Here is a 15,870-nt window from a genome sequence, read left to right on the forward strand (position 1 = left end):
ATATTAGGAGAGAAAAATATATTTATAACAGCTGCTGTCTATGGACAGGCCCGTAGGAAGCAATTTTAGTTTGGGGGGGGGAGGGGGCACAGCCATACATTTTCAGTTGGGGGCACTATCAACTACCAAAAATTCCTTGACAAGCAAAAAAAGGTCATCAGACGTTTTTATTGAGGGGGCACAAGCTAGAAGTAGCTAAATTTTCTACAGTCATCTATATATCGGCAAAATTATTGCCCCCCCCCCCCCCGGTTCCGTCGGCCATGATGGAGTATACATGTTAATGTGTAAAGTAAGAAAGATTATCCATGAACAAAACTCCATAACTATTCACTATGCTATTCAACACGATTAACAAAATTTTCTTTATCATGATTTAATCTTGAAAAAAATTGTATAATGATATAATACAAAGATGATGCATTTAACGAAAACGGTATCACAGAAGAATAGAGACCCGGGGTTTTTGCCCCGAAATGTCTTAATGCATTAATGTCAGATATTAACAACAGTGGCACCCCCTGTTAATTCTTATTGAGGAGATTCCTCCTCAGATGTCCCTCCTCAGAACTGGAACTTGAGGACACCGCAGTCTGTGATCTTGATGTCTTTCCTTGGCCGCTCATTCATCGTCTCCTGTTCTTCCATTTTCTTAAGAGTCTGTGTGCCTTCAATTACTTGCCTTCAAAATTGATAAAGGAAAATACGTTACATGTGCCTCAAAAATGTTCGAAAATACGTCATATGTGCCTCAAAAATGTTTTGTTTGTTTGTTTGTTATTTAAAGTCCCTCTCGAGAATTTTTCACTCATATGGAGACGCCACCACTTGCCGGTGGAGAGCTGCAAATTTTGACCTATACTCGGCACTTAGCCATTGAGCAGTGAGGGATCTTTTTCGTGCCAGCACCTACTGCGACACGGGATCTCGGTTTATACGGTCTCATCCGAAGGACCGGTCTCCACGTCCCACAGTGGGATTCGAACCCGCTACGTAAGGATCAACTCCTTACTCCGCGACTCGAGAGCAGACGCTCTACCACTGCGCCAAGCAGGCGACCCTCAGAAATGTTAAAAATACGTCACACGTGCCTCAAAAGTTAATGTACGCAAATACGTACGTCACATGTGCCTCAAAAGTTTTGTACAAAATTACGTCACAGTCGCTTCTATATTTAGGATTTATGATTACGTACAGAGTTTGGTGCTTCTACATTAATAAACAAAATTAAGACACAGGTGCTTCTTACTCATCTGATCACATCAAAGTCAATTTCTTTTATTTTCTTATAATAATTATACATTCATATATGCATTGCAATTTTTAAGAGTATGTGATTTTTTTTTTACTGAAGCAATAGGTTGTGAAGCAAAGAAGTTTACTATCTTGATTTGAGTTCTTGACTTACCCAAAAGCTACATATTTAGTATCCATCCATTGAGTGGGTTCTAATGTGATGTAGAATTGAGAGCCGTTCGTGTGGCGCCCTTTGTTGGCCATCCCTACCATACCACGCCTAGAGTGGGGCACTGCGAAGTTCTCATCTGGAAAAAAGGCTTAGTTTTACAATGTTTACAAACTTGACAACGGTACAAGGGAAAAAGTCTAATTATTGTAAGGTGCTTATAAATTTCTTATATTTTAAATAAACAGGAAATTCTTTTTCATAGCAGAGATATTTTTTAAATAAAAAATATCAATCCAGAATTTTAAAAAAAATTAAGCAAATTAGGATTTTATGAAATTGTGTTGATTTGCGCAGTTCTTTTTAAATTTAAAGATTAATTGAGCAGTATACATGTAATACTTATAAAATTAAATTATCTTATTCAAGACAATGCTTTTACAAAATCTGTGTACATGTATTTTTAGATCATCTCCAACCTTTGAAAAGTCAAAGTATTCGACTTCTTTTTGTTTGTAATGCGTCATTAGTCATTTCTCAACAAATTTTAGCTCTAAAATATTTTTAGATTCTGTAAAAATTCAGCACAATTTAAAACAAGAGGCCCATGGGCCACATCGCTCACCTGAGCACATTGGCTAGGCAAAAGCACAAAAGCACAAATCAGTTCAGTATTGAAAGGGTTACCGGGGGGGAGGGGGGGATACCTGATGATGCTTCCATGTCAATATAACAAATGGCTTTGTTGTACTTGAGTAAATTTTGAAAAATTTTTCCCATATAATCCTTTGTAAAAATTTGATCCCCCATTGTGGCTCCTCCCTATCCCAGAGGTCAATATTTGAAAATTTGAATCTACACTACCTGAGGATGCTTCCATTTCAATATGACTAAACATAGCTTTTCTGTTCTTGAGAAGAAATATTTTTTCTGCATGTTCTTATGTAAAACTTTCAATCCCCCATTGGGCCCCACCCTACCCCAGGGGTCATCATTTGAACGAATTTGAATTTACACTATCTGAGGATGCTTCCATATCAAAATGACTAAACATGATTTTCAGTTCTTGAGAAGAGGATATTTTCCTATATGTTCCTATGTAAAATTTTCGACCCCCCATTGTGGCCCATCCCTATCCCCGGGGGGTCATCATTTTAACAAACTTGAATTTACACTACCTGAGGATGCTTCCATATCAAAATGACTAATCATGGCTTTACAGTTCTTCATCAGAAGATATTTACCTATATATTTCTATTTAAGACTTTGATCCTCCATTGTGGCCCCGCCCTACCCCAGGGGGTCATGATTTGAACAATCTTGAATTTACACAACCTGAGGATACTTCCAAATAAATATGATCAATCAGGGCTTTGCTGTTCCTGAGAAGAAGATTTTTAAAATTTTTCCTATATATTTCTATGTAAAACTTTGATCCTCCATTGTGGCCCCGCCCTACACCAAGGGGTCATGATTTGAAAAAATTTGAATTTTTACAACCTGAGGATGCTTCCACATAAATATGACCAATCAAGGCTTTGCTGTTCCTGAGAAGAAGATTTTTTAAAGATTTTTCCTATATATTTCTATGTAAAACTTTGATCCTCCATTGTGGCCCCGCCCTACCCTCGGGGGTCATGATTTGAACAAATTTGAATTTTTACTACCTGAGGATGCTTCCATATAAATATGACTAATCAGGGCTTTGCTGTTCTTGAGAAGAAGATTTTTTAAAGATTTTTCCTATACATTTCTATGTAAAACTTTGATCCTCCATTGTGGCCCTGCCCTACCCTCGGGGGTCATGATTTGAACAAACTTGAATCTTCACTACTTGAGGATGCTTCCATATAAATATGACTCATCATGGCTTTGCTGTTCTTGAGAAGAAGATTTTTAAAGGTTTTTCCTATTTATTTCTATGTAAAACTTTGATCCTCAATTGTGGCCCCGCCCTACCCCCGGGTGTCATGATTTGAACAAACTTGAATCTACACTACCTGAGGATGCTTTCATATAAATATGACCAATTAGGGCTTTGCTGTTCTTGAGAAGAAGATTTTTAAAGATTTTTCCTATATATTTCTATGTAAAACTTTGATCCTCCATTGTGGCCCCGCCCTACCCCCGGGGGTCATGATTTGAACAAATTTGAATTTTTACTACCTGAGCATGCTTCTATATAAATATGACTCATCATGGCTTTGCTGTTCTTGAGAAGAAGATTTTTAAAGGTTTTTCCTATATATTTCTATGTAAAACTTTGATCCTCCATTGTGGCCCCACCCTACCCCCGGGGGTCATGATTTGAACAAACTTGAATCTACACTACCTGAGAATGCTTCCACATGAGTTTCATCTTCCCTGGCTCTGTTGTTCTTGACAAGAAGATTTTTAAAAGATGCTATTAATTTTTCACTAATTCTTTATTATCTCCCCTTGAAAGAGGGCATGGCCCTTCATTTGAACAAACCTGAATCCCCTTCACCCAAGGATACTTTGTGGCAAGTTTGGTTGAAATCGGCTCAGTGGTTCTTGAGAAGAAGATGAAAATGTGAAAAGTTTACGACAACAACGACGCCGACGACGCCGACGCCGACAGACAACGGACAAATTTTGATCAGAAAAGCTCACTTGAGCCTTTGGCTCAGGTGAGCTAAAAAAAGAATATTCAAGCACTGAAAAATTTACACACAAAACCGAAATTCGAATGACACTACAAGACTTGACGAATAACTTGGCATTTCTATGTTTTGTACCAAATTCAATAACCTAATTGATTTGGAGTACTGCGTCGGTGAAATTCAGGTTGAGCTGGGAATCGGGAAGACCTTTGAAATCAAAAACTTAACAACAGCAGCTGGGGAGATATCTACTCTGTACCACACAGCGATTTTATTTTTATCAACATCATAATTGTTTCGGAGAACTATGACATCAATTTAAGTAGTCGATACAGAACATTTAGTGAAACATCAGGAAAAACTTTTTATTAAATCAAAACTTAACAAAATCTGCTAGGAATATATAAGAAGGAAAGTCGTACCTTCAAACACGTATCCAAATATAGACTCCCCGCCGTTCCCTCTTCCGTGATAAATGTCTGAAAATGGATAACAAGTTATTTCTGTGCGTTTCCATTACAAATGTACCAGCTCCTTATAAATGTACATGTATCAGCATTTAATTTCCTGGTCCAAAAATCACGCATCAAAATAAATCAAGCAAACGCTCAAAACAGTTCACCAGATTTAAAATAAATGCATATTTAATGATTTGATTTACTAATAAATACTTCACAATTTTTCAACGACATAGTTACTAATAATTTAATTGTACTTTCAGGATGTCAAACTTTCTTTTTATGTTTCATAATATAAATCAGTTAATATTGAAGAAATTTAAATATTTATTGTAACAATGTTACGACTTGTAAAGAGGCAAAACTTGGTATTTCTAAACACACTAGTTTTGGGTCAATAATTAATGTGGACCCACAATTACAGAATCTGGATGTTTTCAATGCACTACTTACATGAAATCAAACCAGATAAATAGAACTTATAAGGATAAGTAATCTATACATTTGTTTTCTTATGTTCATCCAGTTTGTTAAAACGTTGAGTAATTGTTTTTTAAGAGGAGAGAATGTGTACAGAATACAGTACATCACATCAATTCCTTGAAGAGAGTAATTATTATAGAAAATCACATGTATTGCCATCATCTATGTAGTGGTCAGTATGTGATTATGAATGAATTATGAATTACCTCTTCTTTGGATCCAACCCTTTCCCACAATTCTGTGGAAAGCTTGTTTGGATAAATTAGACTTTCAGTTAGGTAACTTATGTGGTACAACTGTATGATTGGAATTATAACCTACCACCCCCTTAAATCCACCCCTTTTGGACAGTTCTGTGGGACAGTGTGATGAGATAATGTAGTTTGAAGTCAATATGACCTACCACCCCCTTGGATCCACCCCTTTCTGACAATTCTTTGGAACACTGTGTTGAGATAATAAAGTGTGTAGTTCGATTCTCACAGTATAACTTACCGTCCCCTTGCATCCACCAATTTCTAACAATTCTGTAGAACAGTGTTTTGAGATAATGTCATGTATAGTCAATATGACTTACCATCCCTTTGGATCCACCCCTTTTGACAATTCTGTAGAACAGTCTGTTGAGATAGTGTTAAGTGTGTATTTGGATTTTAACACTATGACTTCCTACACCTTGGATCCTTCCTTCTCTAACAATTCTATGGAACATTGTGTAAAGATAATGCAGTGTATAGTCTGACCATATGACTTACCGCCCCCTTGGATCCACCCCTTTCTGACAATTCTGTGGAAAAATGTGTTGAGATAATGTAGTGTGTAATCCGACTCAGATTTTCCTTTTTCTCCTGTACACAGCGCCTTAAAATTCTCACACGTCCGAGGAACAATGTCTGAGAATAACTACAAATAAACAATTAATCCAAAATAAATTAAAAGTTACGTGTTTATCAGTAGAGGTTGTTACTTTTGCATATATACATCTAACAGCAATAGATTGAGTATTCTGGTCCATCAAAGGCTAATTAGCAAATACTGCTTGATGTAAGTAGGACTTAGTTTCTGATTGGTATTTTGTTTGACATTTTTAAAAAATGATTTATTCATTGTATTAGGTTTGTCTAAAATGATTAAGAATGATTCACAAACATTCAAGTTAATTTTTTCAACGTGTTGACAGCTATTATTTACCTCAATAACAAGCCTGCCCGCTGGTTCTCCTCCGATAGAAATGTCTAGGTAAACATAATCATGCTGAAAACACACAAAAAATTAAACTTAAAGCAAAAAGTTAAAATGATGCAACAAATGCTAACATTTAAGATTACTTGAGATGAAATAAGAACTTCTCAAAAGCTGAGATGTGTGTAACATTATGCATGTTATTTTTTTTAACTATGAGATTTGTTGTATTATTTTCTTTTTACTTTATTGTAATATACTTTGAGAAAATGGCTATGATTACAATTTCAGAACTACTTCTACACATAATTCAGATATGCATGATGGAAATGCAGACAATTGACATCTTATAGCACTTGTATCTTGCGAGTTTATTTTGAGATCATAATGTTTTACGTTTTTAGAGCTGAGATGTGTGAGATAGGCCTCCTCCATTAGAGTTTCGTATAGCGGTAAGGGACGGAACTCTTCAAAATTAAAGTTGTCCTCGGCCCAGATAACAAAATCATCTGGTCCTCCTCCTCCTATGAGGACACCATTACTGAAGCAGATTGCCTTCTCCTCAAATGTCCATGTCTCACCGCGTAATTCCTTAAAATACACATATAATATAGAAGTGGAAAATTCATGAGATGACAGCACTATGTAATGTTTAAGCATGTTAAATGTACCTGCATGTACATTAATTTCTCCTACTTTTTGATTGTCAAAATTATAGAAAATTAATTCAATGTGTGCAATATCCTACTGTAAAACCCCTTTTTAACAGATAAAAATTCCATAGATTTCTCTCAATGTACATGTACATAGGGATTCGCCATTATAAATAATAATTATATACTGTATGTTTTAATTATATTAATTGTAATAAAAAGTTTGCAAAATGAGACACAAGGACTTGTTACAATATTTTTAAGTATTTTAAAATAAATACGTATATAATAATTATAATACTCAAATTATTGTCACAAATCTCAGTGACTGACTGACTCATGAGACTCACTTTTTTCTTTGCATCAATGAAAAGATCCCACTCAAACTCCAGCATTCCATGTATGACTGCATCTTTGAATATTTTAGGACTTTTCTTTATAAGATCCTTGAAAAAAATATTTGTGAAGAAACAGTCAAACAAAAAAATAAATTCGTTGCACTAAGTGACTAATTAATTTGCTAAAGCACACATATTTTAGCATTCAAATTCGAGACACTGGCAGTTATAACTTTAGCAAACGTTTTACTAAAATCTTATTTTGAAACCATAATCTACTGATAACTACCTCTGCACAAAATCTAGCTCGCTGGAAGTTGACGTCGTTCAACAATCCATAAATTTCTAGTCTCTGAACTTCTTTACCAGACATGATTGCTATTGTTTGCCTTGGAAACCTTGTTTTCTTCCGGTAAATTTAAAAGTTTGCAGAATCTCGAGCCCGATCTTTAATAAAATCTCTAAAACGATTTGCCTCCCTTTCATTTTAATTACATGTACAATATTATCATAGATGAATTACAAAGGGAAAGAAGAAAAAATAAATAAACGCAAACAAATAAGCTCAAAATAAGGAAATAGCGCCACTGTATTTCTTTTTTCAGTACGTTAAGCCGGAAATACAATTTATATAAACATGCTAGGAAAACATAAATGCTATTAAGTCAAATTTTCCTGCAAATATTAAATTTTCAGCTGAAATTATATCAGTCAATGATAATACCAATTATCACATATGGATATGAAGTATGGATAACTGACTTCAAAAGTGATTTAATGTCTTCAGACCAATTCCCTTAAAATTCTGAAAAAACAAAACACTTAATATTTAAAGACACACCAGGAGTACATAGAAAGGCACCAAATCTTGCTGTTTTATGTGAATGAGTCGTTTTCCCTTGTACTTTTTATGTTATGAATATATGTTTTAATATTATGAGACTGAAGGAAATGGAATGCAAACATGATTATTATAATTATTTAGTGATTTCTGCATTTAACGAAGACAGAAATCTTGTATCTAGAATATCTTGGCAAAGAAAACTTCATTGTCTTCATTACTAAAATTAAATATTACTTCTTTGGATATTTCTCATACAACCTTGAAAAACAAATTACAAGAGCATTACCAAAACAAGATACATGAACAACTGAAAAATATAAGCAAATCAGACTCTGGAAAGTTAGCTTTTTATAGTAAAATTATGAATCAAAATAAATGAAGAGTTATTTAAAGCTACCTTTGATAAAAAGTGACAACAGAAGAGAAAGTCAGCAATGCATTTATATATACATTTGTACATTTTTATACATATACATGTACATTTGTCACTTTGTGTATACATGTATTAATCGTGTTAATTTGTTTTATGTTATTAATGTTCATGACTTTACCGACATGGTAATAATATTGTCCATAAAGTGAATTGAATAAATTGACTCAAGTACATGTTTGTTCACGTCGTTTATATGCATTCTTTCTATTAAATTTTATGCTACCTTCTTTCAGTTTCTTCTAAATAAACAACCTTTAATTAAGAGACAGGCGCGGATCCAGGAATTTCTTCCAGGGGGGGGGGGGGAGGAGTTCCACCCCAGTCAAAAAATTTCCAACACAGAAATTTTTGAAAAAGGAGAGTAAAGTCCATTCCATAACGTGAAACAAAAAAACCTGGTGGTAGTGGTGGAGGTCCATGTTTTTTTAGTTGGGGGGGGGGGGGTGTCCAAAGTCTTTTTAATTTGCTGCAGTACAACTTTTGATAACTCTGCAAATTCCGGAGGGGGGGGCAGACCCGCCGACTCCCTTCCCTCTAGATCCGCGCATGAGACATCTTTGTATACTTAAAGCAAGTATATACTGAGAAATATATACACTGTATGATGCAAGTATAAATTACAAAATTTGAATACAGTCATCTAAATTTCCATCGTCGGAAACCCACGGTCGATCACGCTTCGTTCTAGCTGCAAATTAAAAAATAAATTATGATACGACCAGAGAGCTATGTATAATGTACCACCCATTCAAAAAGTGTATATTTAACATGTTCAATGCGTTCAAATAGTGCAGCTGTTATCCTTATTAACATAATTATTTTTTTATGCCACTTCCACAACAAAACTGTATGTACAAGTCATGCACCAAATTTGTCTTACCCGGCACCCAAAATGGCAGTATCAATAGGCGAAATTTTCGATTGTCTCAATTTCAGGGTCAGAGCCCAGGGGTGCTATTAACACTAGAAGGGTTTTGGGGGGAATGTTTTGTTGAAGAAGTAGTAAGAGAATGTTAGGAACACACGGTTAGTAATATTTTGATACGGAGAAATAAATCGAGAAATAGCGCACTTTAATGTGTACAGTGTTTTCAATGGGTGGCACTGTAGCACTCTGGTCGTCCATCACAATTTTTTCCTACCAGGGAGCTACAGATCTGCAGCTAGATTTGTTCCCCTCTCCATCACCGGGTTTCCGACGATGCTAAATTTCAGGTTTTATAAAACGAGTTTAATTCATAGGGATTTCCAGCAACCAACCACCTAAATAAATTGGGGGGAAAAAGTTATCTAAAATCAATTTATTTCTAAAAATATACTTTTCAGAAATTTATTAAGGGCTTTAAGAACTAAATATAGCTTCCTTTATATTAAAACTGGTGGGACGTGGAGCGAAGAATTTACGACAATAATGTGCTAGACATTATATATATCACGTAAAGATGAAAGGAAAGAAGAAATACAGATGGTGTCCTTTAATTTACTGATGTCAACATCAAATTCTGCTCCCTGTTTTTCTTGTCGGAACACAATGCTGATCGCGACATTCTTTATTGGGTATTCACAGACACTTAACATTAAATTTATTCCCCATACATCCCTTAATATTGAAAGCCCCTACCTAGTATATCAAAGGCTTTTGACTTTATATTGTTTTCTTATCACAAAATATATTTACACCCCCAACTTAATAAATCACAGTGATTATGTATAAGGTGTACATGTTGTATATAACTAAAGGTGTAAGATTATAATTTTTGTCAGTGTGATAAGTTAACCGGTAATAACTCGGAAAAATGTTTGGCAATAAAAACCAGAGATCAATACAAGACCCAGACAAAACTGAAGCCAAATTTCACCTCTTGGCAGAAAAAAGAAATTCATTTACAGGTCCGTAGGAAGCATTTTCAGTTGAGGGGGCACTATCAAAAATTTCCCGACAAGCAAAACAAAAAAAATAAATAAATTAATAAATAAATAAATGAATGGAAAAAAAAAGGTCATCAACTACCAAAAATTCCTTAACAAGCAAAAAAAAAAAAAAAAAACAAAAACAAAACAAAAAAAAAAAAAAAAAAAAAAAAAAAAGGTCATCAGACGTTTTTATTGAGGGGGCACAAGCATATAGTATCAAAGTTTACTATAGTAATCTATATATCGGCAAGATTACTGCCCCCCCCCCCCCCCGGTTCCTACGGCCATGATTTATCACCTCCTCTGTACTGAAGCTGAATTATTTTTAATTCCTATGATAATTAAAAGATACTGGCCAGGGAAATTCTTCTATGAAATGAACTGAAGACTTGGCCAAGCGTTTAGCTATTATACTATTACGTGGACATAAATTTATGTACATATCAGCTCTAGCTGTGCTCTTGTGTGCAGTATTTACAGAGTTTGTTTATCTAAAATCAAATTTGAGTACAGTCAAACCTCGATGTCCAGAACTACATGTAACACTGATGGTCGTATTGAAAATTCATCGTTCGAGACATCAGAGAGGTCGAAATTAAAACTCGTATATATTGGTGATAATGTCGGAGGTGTCGACTTCAGATATTTAGGCATATTGTTTTTTGGGATCCTTCAGTTCGTCGAGACACCGATATTGATAATTCGGTAAGAATAGTTCACTGCACGTCCTCATGCAGTAATAGGACATTTTGATTTGAATTACGCCAGTATATGTGCATGTTCTTTGAACAGACCGTCTTGATAAAACTGCCAATTAATTAATATGTACTTTGAATTTACATAAATTATGAAACCAATACACAGATCTACAAGTTGTATCCCCCCTCCCAGTGTAAGTACATGAGTACATGAGAAAACACTTTCCTAAGTCAATTCAAGTTCCTTCAGATGGTTTACTCTTCTTATCGTTTTAAGAGAAATCCGTGTTTCCTGGGAGTGATCCAAGGTCAAATTTTTGTTACTTTTACAAAGAAATCTGAAAATTCCATCGGGAGTCCGGACCCCCCCCCCCCCTTCCAATGTATTACAACCTACTATTGGAATGTCTGCATGCCTTTCATTGTCTAAATTTTTCATAAACACATGACATGTGAAAACAACAAGATTTATTCAGCAGGCGTATTTTTGAAGGGCAGCATATATACATTGTATGATATTAGTTAATCGGAAGCTAATTGTTGATGAACCTCGCTACAACTAATTAATAATATCATAATCCACTACAAGTCATACTGTGCGTAAATTAACCATCCACATATGTGGATTAATTTCCCTCAACGTGATGAGAGTTATACAACGTTCTTAACCTCAGTTAACCTGGATTAATTTAAATATATATAGTACAACAGTCGAGAGAGAGAGAGAGAGAGAGAGAGAGAGAGAGAGGAGAATTATAGTATAAAATACACGTTTTGATAGATTTCATGCTCGATCAATGCAAAGTTAACGATACACTATATATTATTCATATACAACTACATGAACATTAGATTTTTTTTGTCTGAATCAGCTAATTCAAACATAACAGAAACATAAAAAATGATGAATATCTTCAAATTGATCACATGCGACTGAACACACGAAATTTAATTATTCATGAAAAAAAGTGTAGGATGTGTGTGGGGGAGCAGGCGTGACAAACAGCCCACCTGTATATGTGACACAAATTTTGACTACTCAACATATTTTAAGATTCTTTGAAGGCGCCACTAAATTTCACATGTACCATAAAAATGAACACTATTCAATGATAACATATTTATTATTGGTTCTGTGTGAAAACAACGAGTAATATTATTCCATTCATACAACATCTGAATAAAAATCCGGTTCTGTCATAGCATAATAAAAATAACAAGGAGTGATTCAGCTCAAAATCAAGGTAAAACAAAGGACACAATGTAATCTGTCAATATCAAGGCGCGGATCTTCAAATTTTCTTTTAGATAGTGCGTATTGTTTCATCTTTTAATACACGATCGAATCGACCATGCTGCAATACTACAAAATGCATGAATATATACATGTATATGATATATTTAATTTAAAAATCATGAACACAAAACTACTTTGTAAATAAAGTAAATACACGTTAACACTGAAAATCATTACACAAAAAATGAGAGTATGACCACTGAACAAACAACATATTTAACAATAAATTGAAACGAAAAACATCGTACAATAATATTCTTGAAATCATGAAAAAATATTCCCTCTAATTTCACAACAAAAAAATACCGATTAGAGTTCGTTTCTGGAGATCGTTTTGAGACATATCTAACTAAAGTAAATGTGTTATGCTTAAGATACGAAAAATGAAGATAAAATTAACAATTTAAAAATCCGAGACATTAAAAAAAAATCTTGTAAACAGGACTAACTGCATTCACATGAAAAACACAGTATACATACATATGTGCATACTATATTATTCACATAAAAAAAGCAGACTTGTCTGAATATAGGATTGTGCGAGTGAAAGTACGCAGCACCAGTAAGGTGAATATCGCCGGACTAACTTCTGAATAAGTTACATAATCATCATCAGGCAATAAAACGCCTAAAAAGTGTCTTTCTACGACATATCACTGAGGATCTTATTGTTCCGTAACAATTACCCCCAGACTAAAGTCCTAAGGACAGCGCGTTGTGCACAGTATGCACCTCTATTAAATGGCAACAACACAAACAATAACATTTTCACAAAATCACACAATATCACAATTCGCTTTGAATATTATCCGAGATAATCCCTCTTACACCCATGTCATATAATCCGTATAATCCTATGTAAACAATCAGCTTTGAGGTATCTTCAGAGGGTATTACAGTATCATATAACCCCTTATCCTTGGGTGTACAGTGTTTTATGTTGTTTCACTTTATGTCACTAATCCATAAATCTTAAAAAGACAGGATTACTAAACAATTTCAGATTTAATCACTGAAAAGTATTATACCCTCCTGTCTGTAATAAATAAAGTTACACATAACATGTATATATTTACATTTGATATGAGTGACTATGACCTTGTCAGGTCTTTTCGTCACACTACCCACATCTTCTCTATACCACCGTCTCTCCCACATTATATTCCACAGTGTTACTTTCCTTTATGTGATATAGTCTACCCGTATCTTGTACTTGCTTCTGAGCGATCCTCACCAAATTCTGCTCCTCCCTCCGCACCAGCCTCTTTATCATGGCGGCTGTAGAGCTAAAAGTAAACAAGTCTGCCCGCTCCTTCACGCTGATATTATGGTCAATCTCAATGACACTTTTGCCCTGTAGAGATTCTATAGGGGCATTGTTACTGGTGACCACCTTTCCCACCTCTGCCAAGGCGTTTTCCGGCGAGCCTTTGAGGTTATTATTAGTGATGGCGGGGAAATCTTGAGGACGCTGGTGAATTTCTTTGTAAGTGCACGGGACACAGACACAAGAGGAATTTACGACACTGTAAAATGACGTTACGATACTTCCGGTGGAGAGCCGGTAGAAGTAATGATCAATTGAGCTTGGACGCATGTGTTGGACGCGGAGTTGGTTGTACTCCTGCGTCACGGAGAGGGTTCCGTGGTTCTCCCCGCACATACTACAGGGACAGGTGGTGTAAGACAGACCTACAGATTTGGCCTCCACTTTCTCATCTTTTAGCCTCCTCAATGAATAGTCAACCCCATTGAACTTTTCCACCATTTGGTCATAACTGGACATCAGTTTTATATGCTGTGAATCGTCGTCTTCTGTTCCACCGCCGGTGGATTCCGTTAAGTTGAACGAATCCGACTCCTTATTACAGACCGGACATTCCCAGATGGAACCCCGCCGAGGGACCAAGTGGTTTCGGATACATTTATGACACAGGATGTGTCCACAAGCAAATGTATCGGGGGCACTGGACACTTCAACTGTCCTGTCATACTCAGATTGTAACCCCAGGTCCTTCACGCGCTGACCCCCCACGCTGACGTCATAGAGCCTGACGGGAGGCATGTCCACGTAACGTCACTCACAAGGACAAATTCTCTTCACGTCATATCCACTTCTTAATTGAGAAAAATCTGAAACACAGTATCAAAAACATTCATAAACATCCTTGGCATGAGGAACTCCTACGACTGAAGTGATCTCTTCGTCAGAGTCTAGAGCTATCGATCCACAGAGGCAAACAGATTGTACATATATAGATCTCTACATAAAATTCACACAGACCTTACGTAATACTGAAGTTAAACCCCTCCATGTTAGATATCTAGACTTAATACCCCCGCGACCTCAGTCTGGCTTGTATAAGGTCCGTATCAGGGGGAGACCCTCTAAGATCACAGTTTTGTAAACTCTACCACACACACTCCATTAAACACCGGCTGGTGTATGTTTAATTTCAGAGGCGAAATCTTAAAAGTTTCGATTTCCTTTTCACAGGTAAAGATTGTACACATAAGCTCATGTCAACATTCGGGAAATGTAATGTACACACAGAGATTTTCACCTTGGCAGTCGATATAACAGAAAATTCCGGTGATAGCTCTACATTATGAACTATCTCCAAAAAAAAAATGCAGTGTACGTAACTCTACACACGGTGGGAAAATGTCGTTAAATAATCGCCGCGGGCGTGTTGTCAAAGGTTAAACTATCAAAGGATCCGCTTCTAATTTACAATGAACTTTTTAAATTTCAACGCACCTTATACAAAAAAATTAAAATGTTCACCGACAGGGCTGATACTTTATCGAGTTTTATCTGCTGTATTAAATTAAACAGCTTGTCATTAAACAGTTTAAAGCTCGGTACTAAACCATTATAAGGCTATAGTTAATCATTATTTTAATTTGTCGCCAGCCGGAGAAGTATATACATTTATAGGTAAAAGTTTCATTAAAAACAGCTTGACATCATTATAAAAACAAGATAAGATTAACTTAGAGCATATAAAATTCATAAGAAAACAACAACGACCTTGTTTACTGTCCTTTAATGTCACTGTAAACTGACTTTCTATTGAGATGCATCAATCCAATTTAAAAAATACTGTGCATGTAGCAGAATGATTTTGGACTCCCATCCCAACTTAAGAATCATGTGATCCAAAAGAAAAAAAGAATAATAATTAAAGAAATAAATTTAAAAAAATACACACACCGAAAACAATCACAGGAAACCATTACACAATTTTGATATGTACCAGTTCATTTTTTAAGAATTATTTTTTAATTCTTTATTTTTTGGAAAAATGTTCTTCATGCAAAATTTTATACGGACAAAATTTCTCTCAACACTACGTAATTTTGATACATGCACCAGTTATAATTATTGCGCAAACACATAACATTTGGAATTTCATTTAACATGTAAACAATATTTTATTTACAAATTGAATTGAAATGGCAGCTTTTAGCCCTCTCCCTACACCAATAGGACTTAGTAATCTTAACTTTTGCAGCAACATTAAATTCCTGACAACAA

General features: G+C 35.3%; 1 protein-coding gene across 1 annotated transcript; it reads right to left on the minus strand.

Moving 5' to 3' along the window:
* Positions 1-360: 360 nt before the first annotated feature.
* Positions 361-14,938, minus strand: LOC133180737 (uncharacterized). Its single transcript, XM_061315206.1, has 8 exons — positions 13,564-14,938; positions 7,156-7,251; positions 6,549-6,743; positions 6,162-6,224; positions 5,726-5,873; positions 4,452-4,508; positions 1,409-1,544; positions 361-682 (listed from the first exon to the last, which is right to left on the minus strand). The coding sequence occupies exons 1-8, from the start codon at positions 14,392-14,394 to the stop codon at positions 565-567; spliced, it is 1,644 nt and encodes a 547-aa protein (XP_061171190.1). The 5' UTR covers positions 14,395-14,938; the 3' UTR covers positions 361-564.
* Positions 14,939-15,870: the final 932 nt, after the last annotated feature.

This window comes from Saccostrea echinata, unplaced genomic scaffold (genome assembly GCF_033153115.1).
Source record: "Saccostrea echinata isolate AGI-Se365-2 ecotype Australia unplaced genomic scaffold, CSIRO_AGI_Sech_v1 ptg000007l, whole genome shotgun sequence".
Lineage (NCBI taxonomy): Eukaryota > Metazoa > Mollusca > Bivalvia > Ostreida > Ostreidae > Saccostrea > Saccostrea echinata.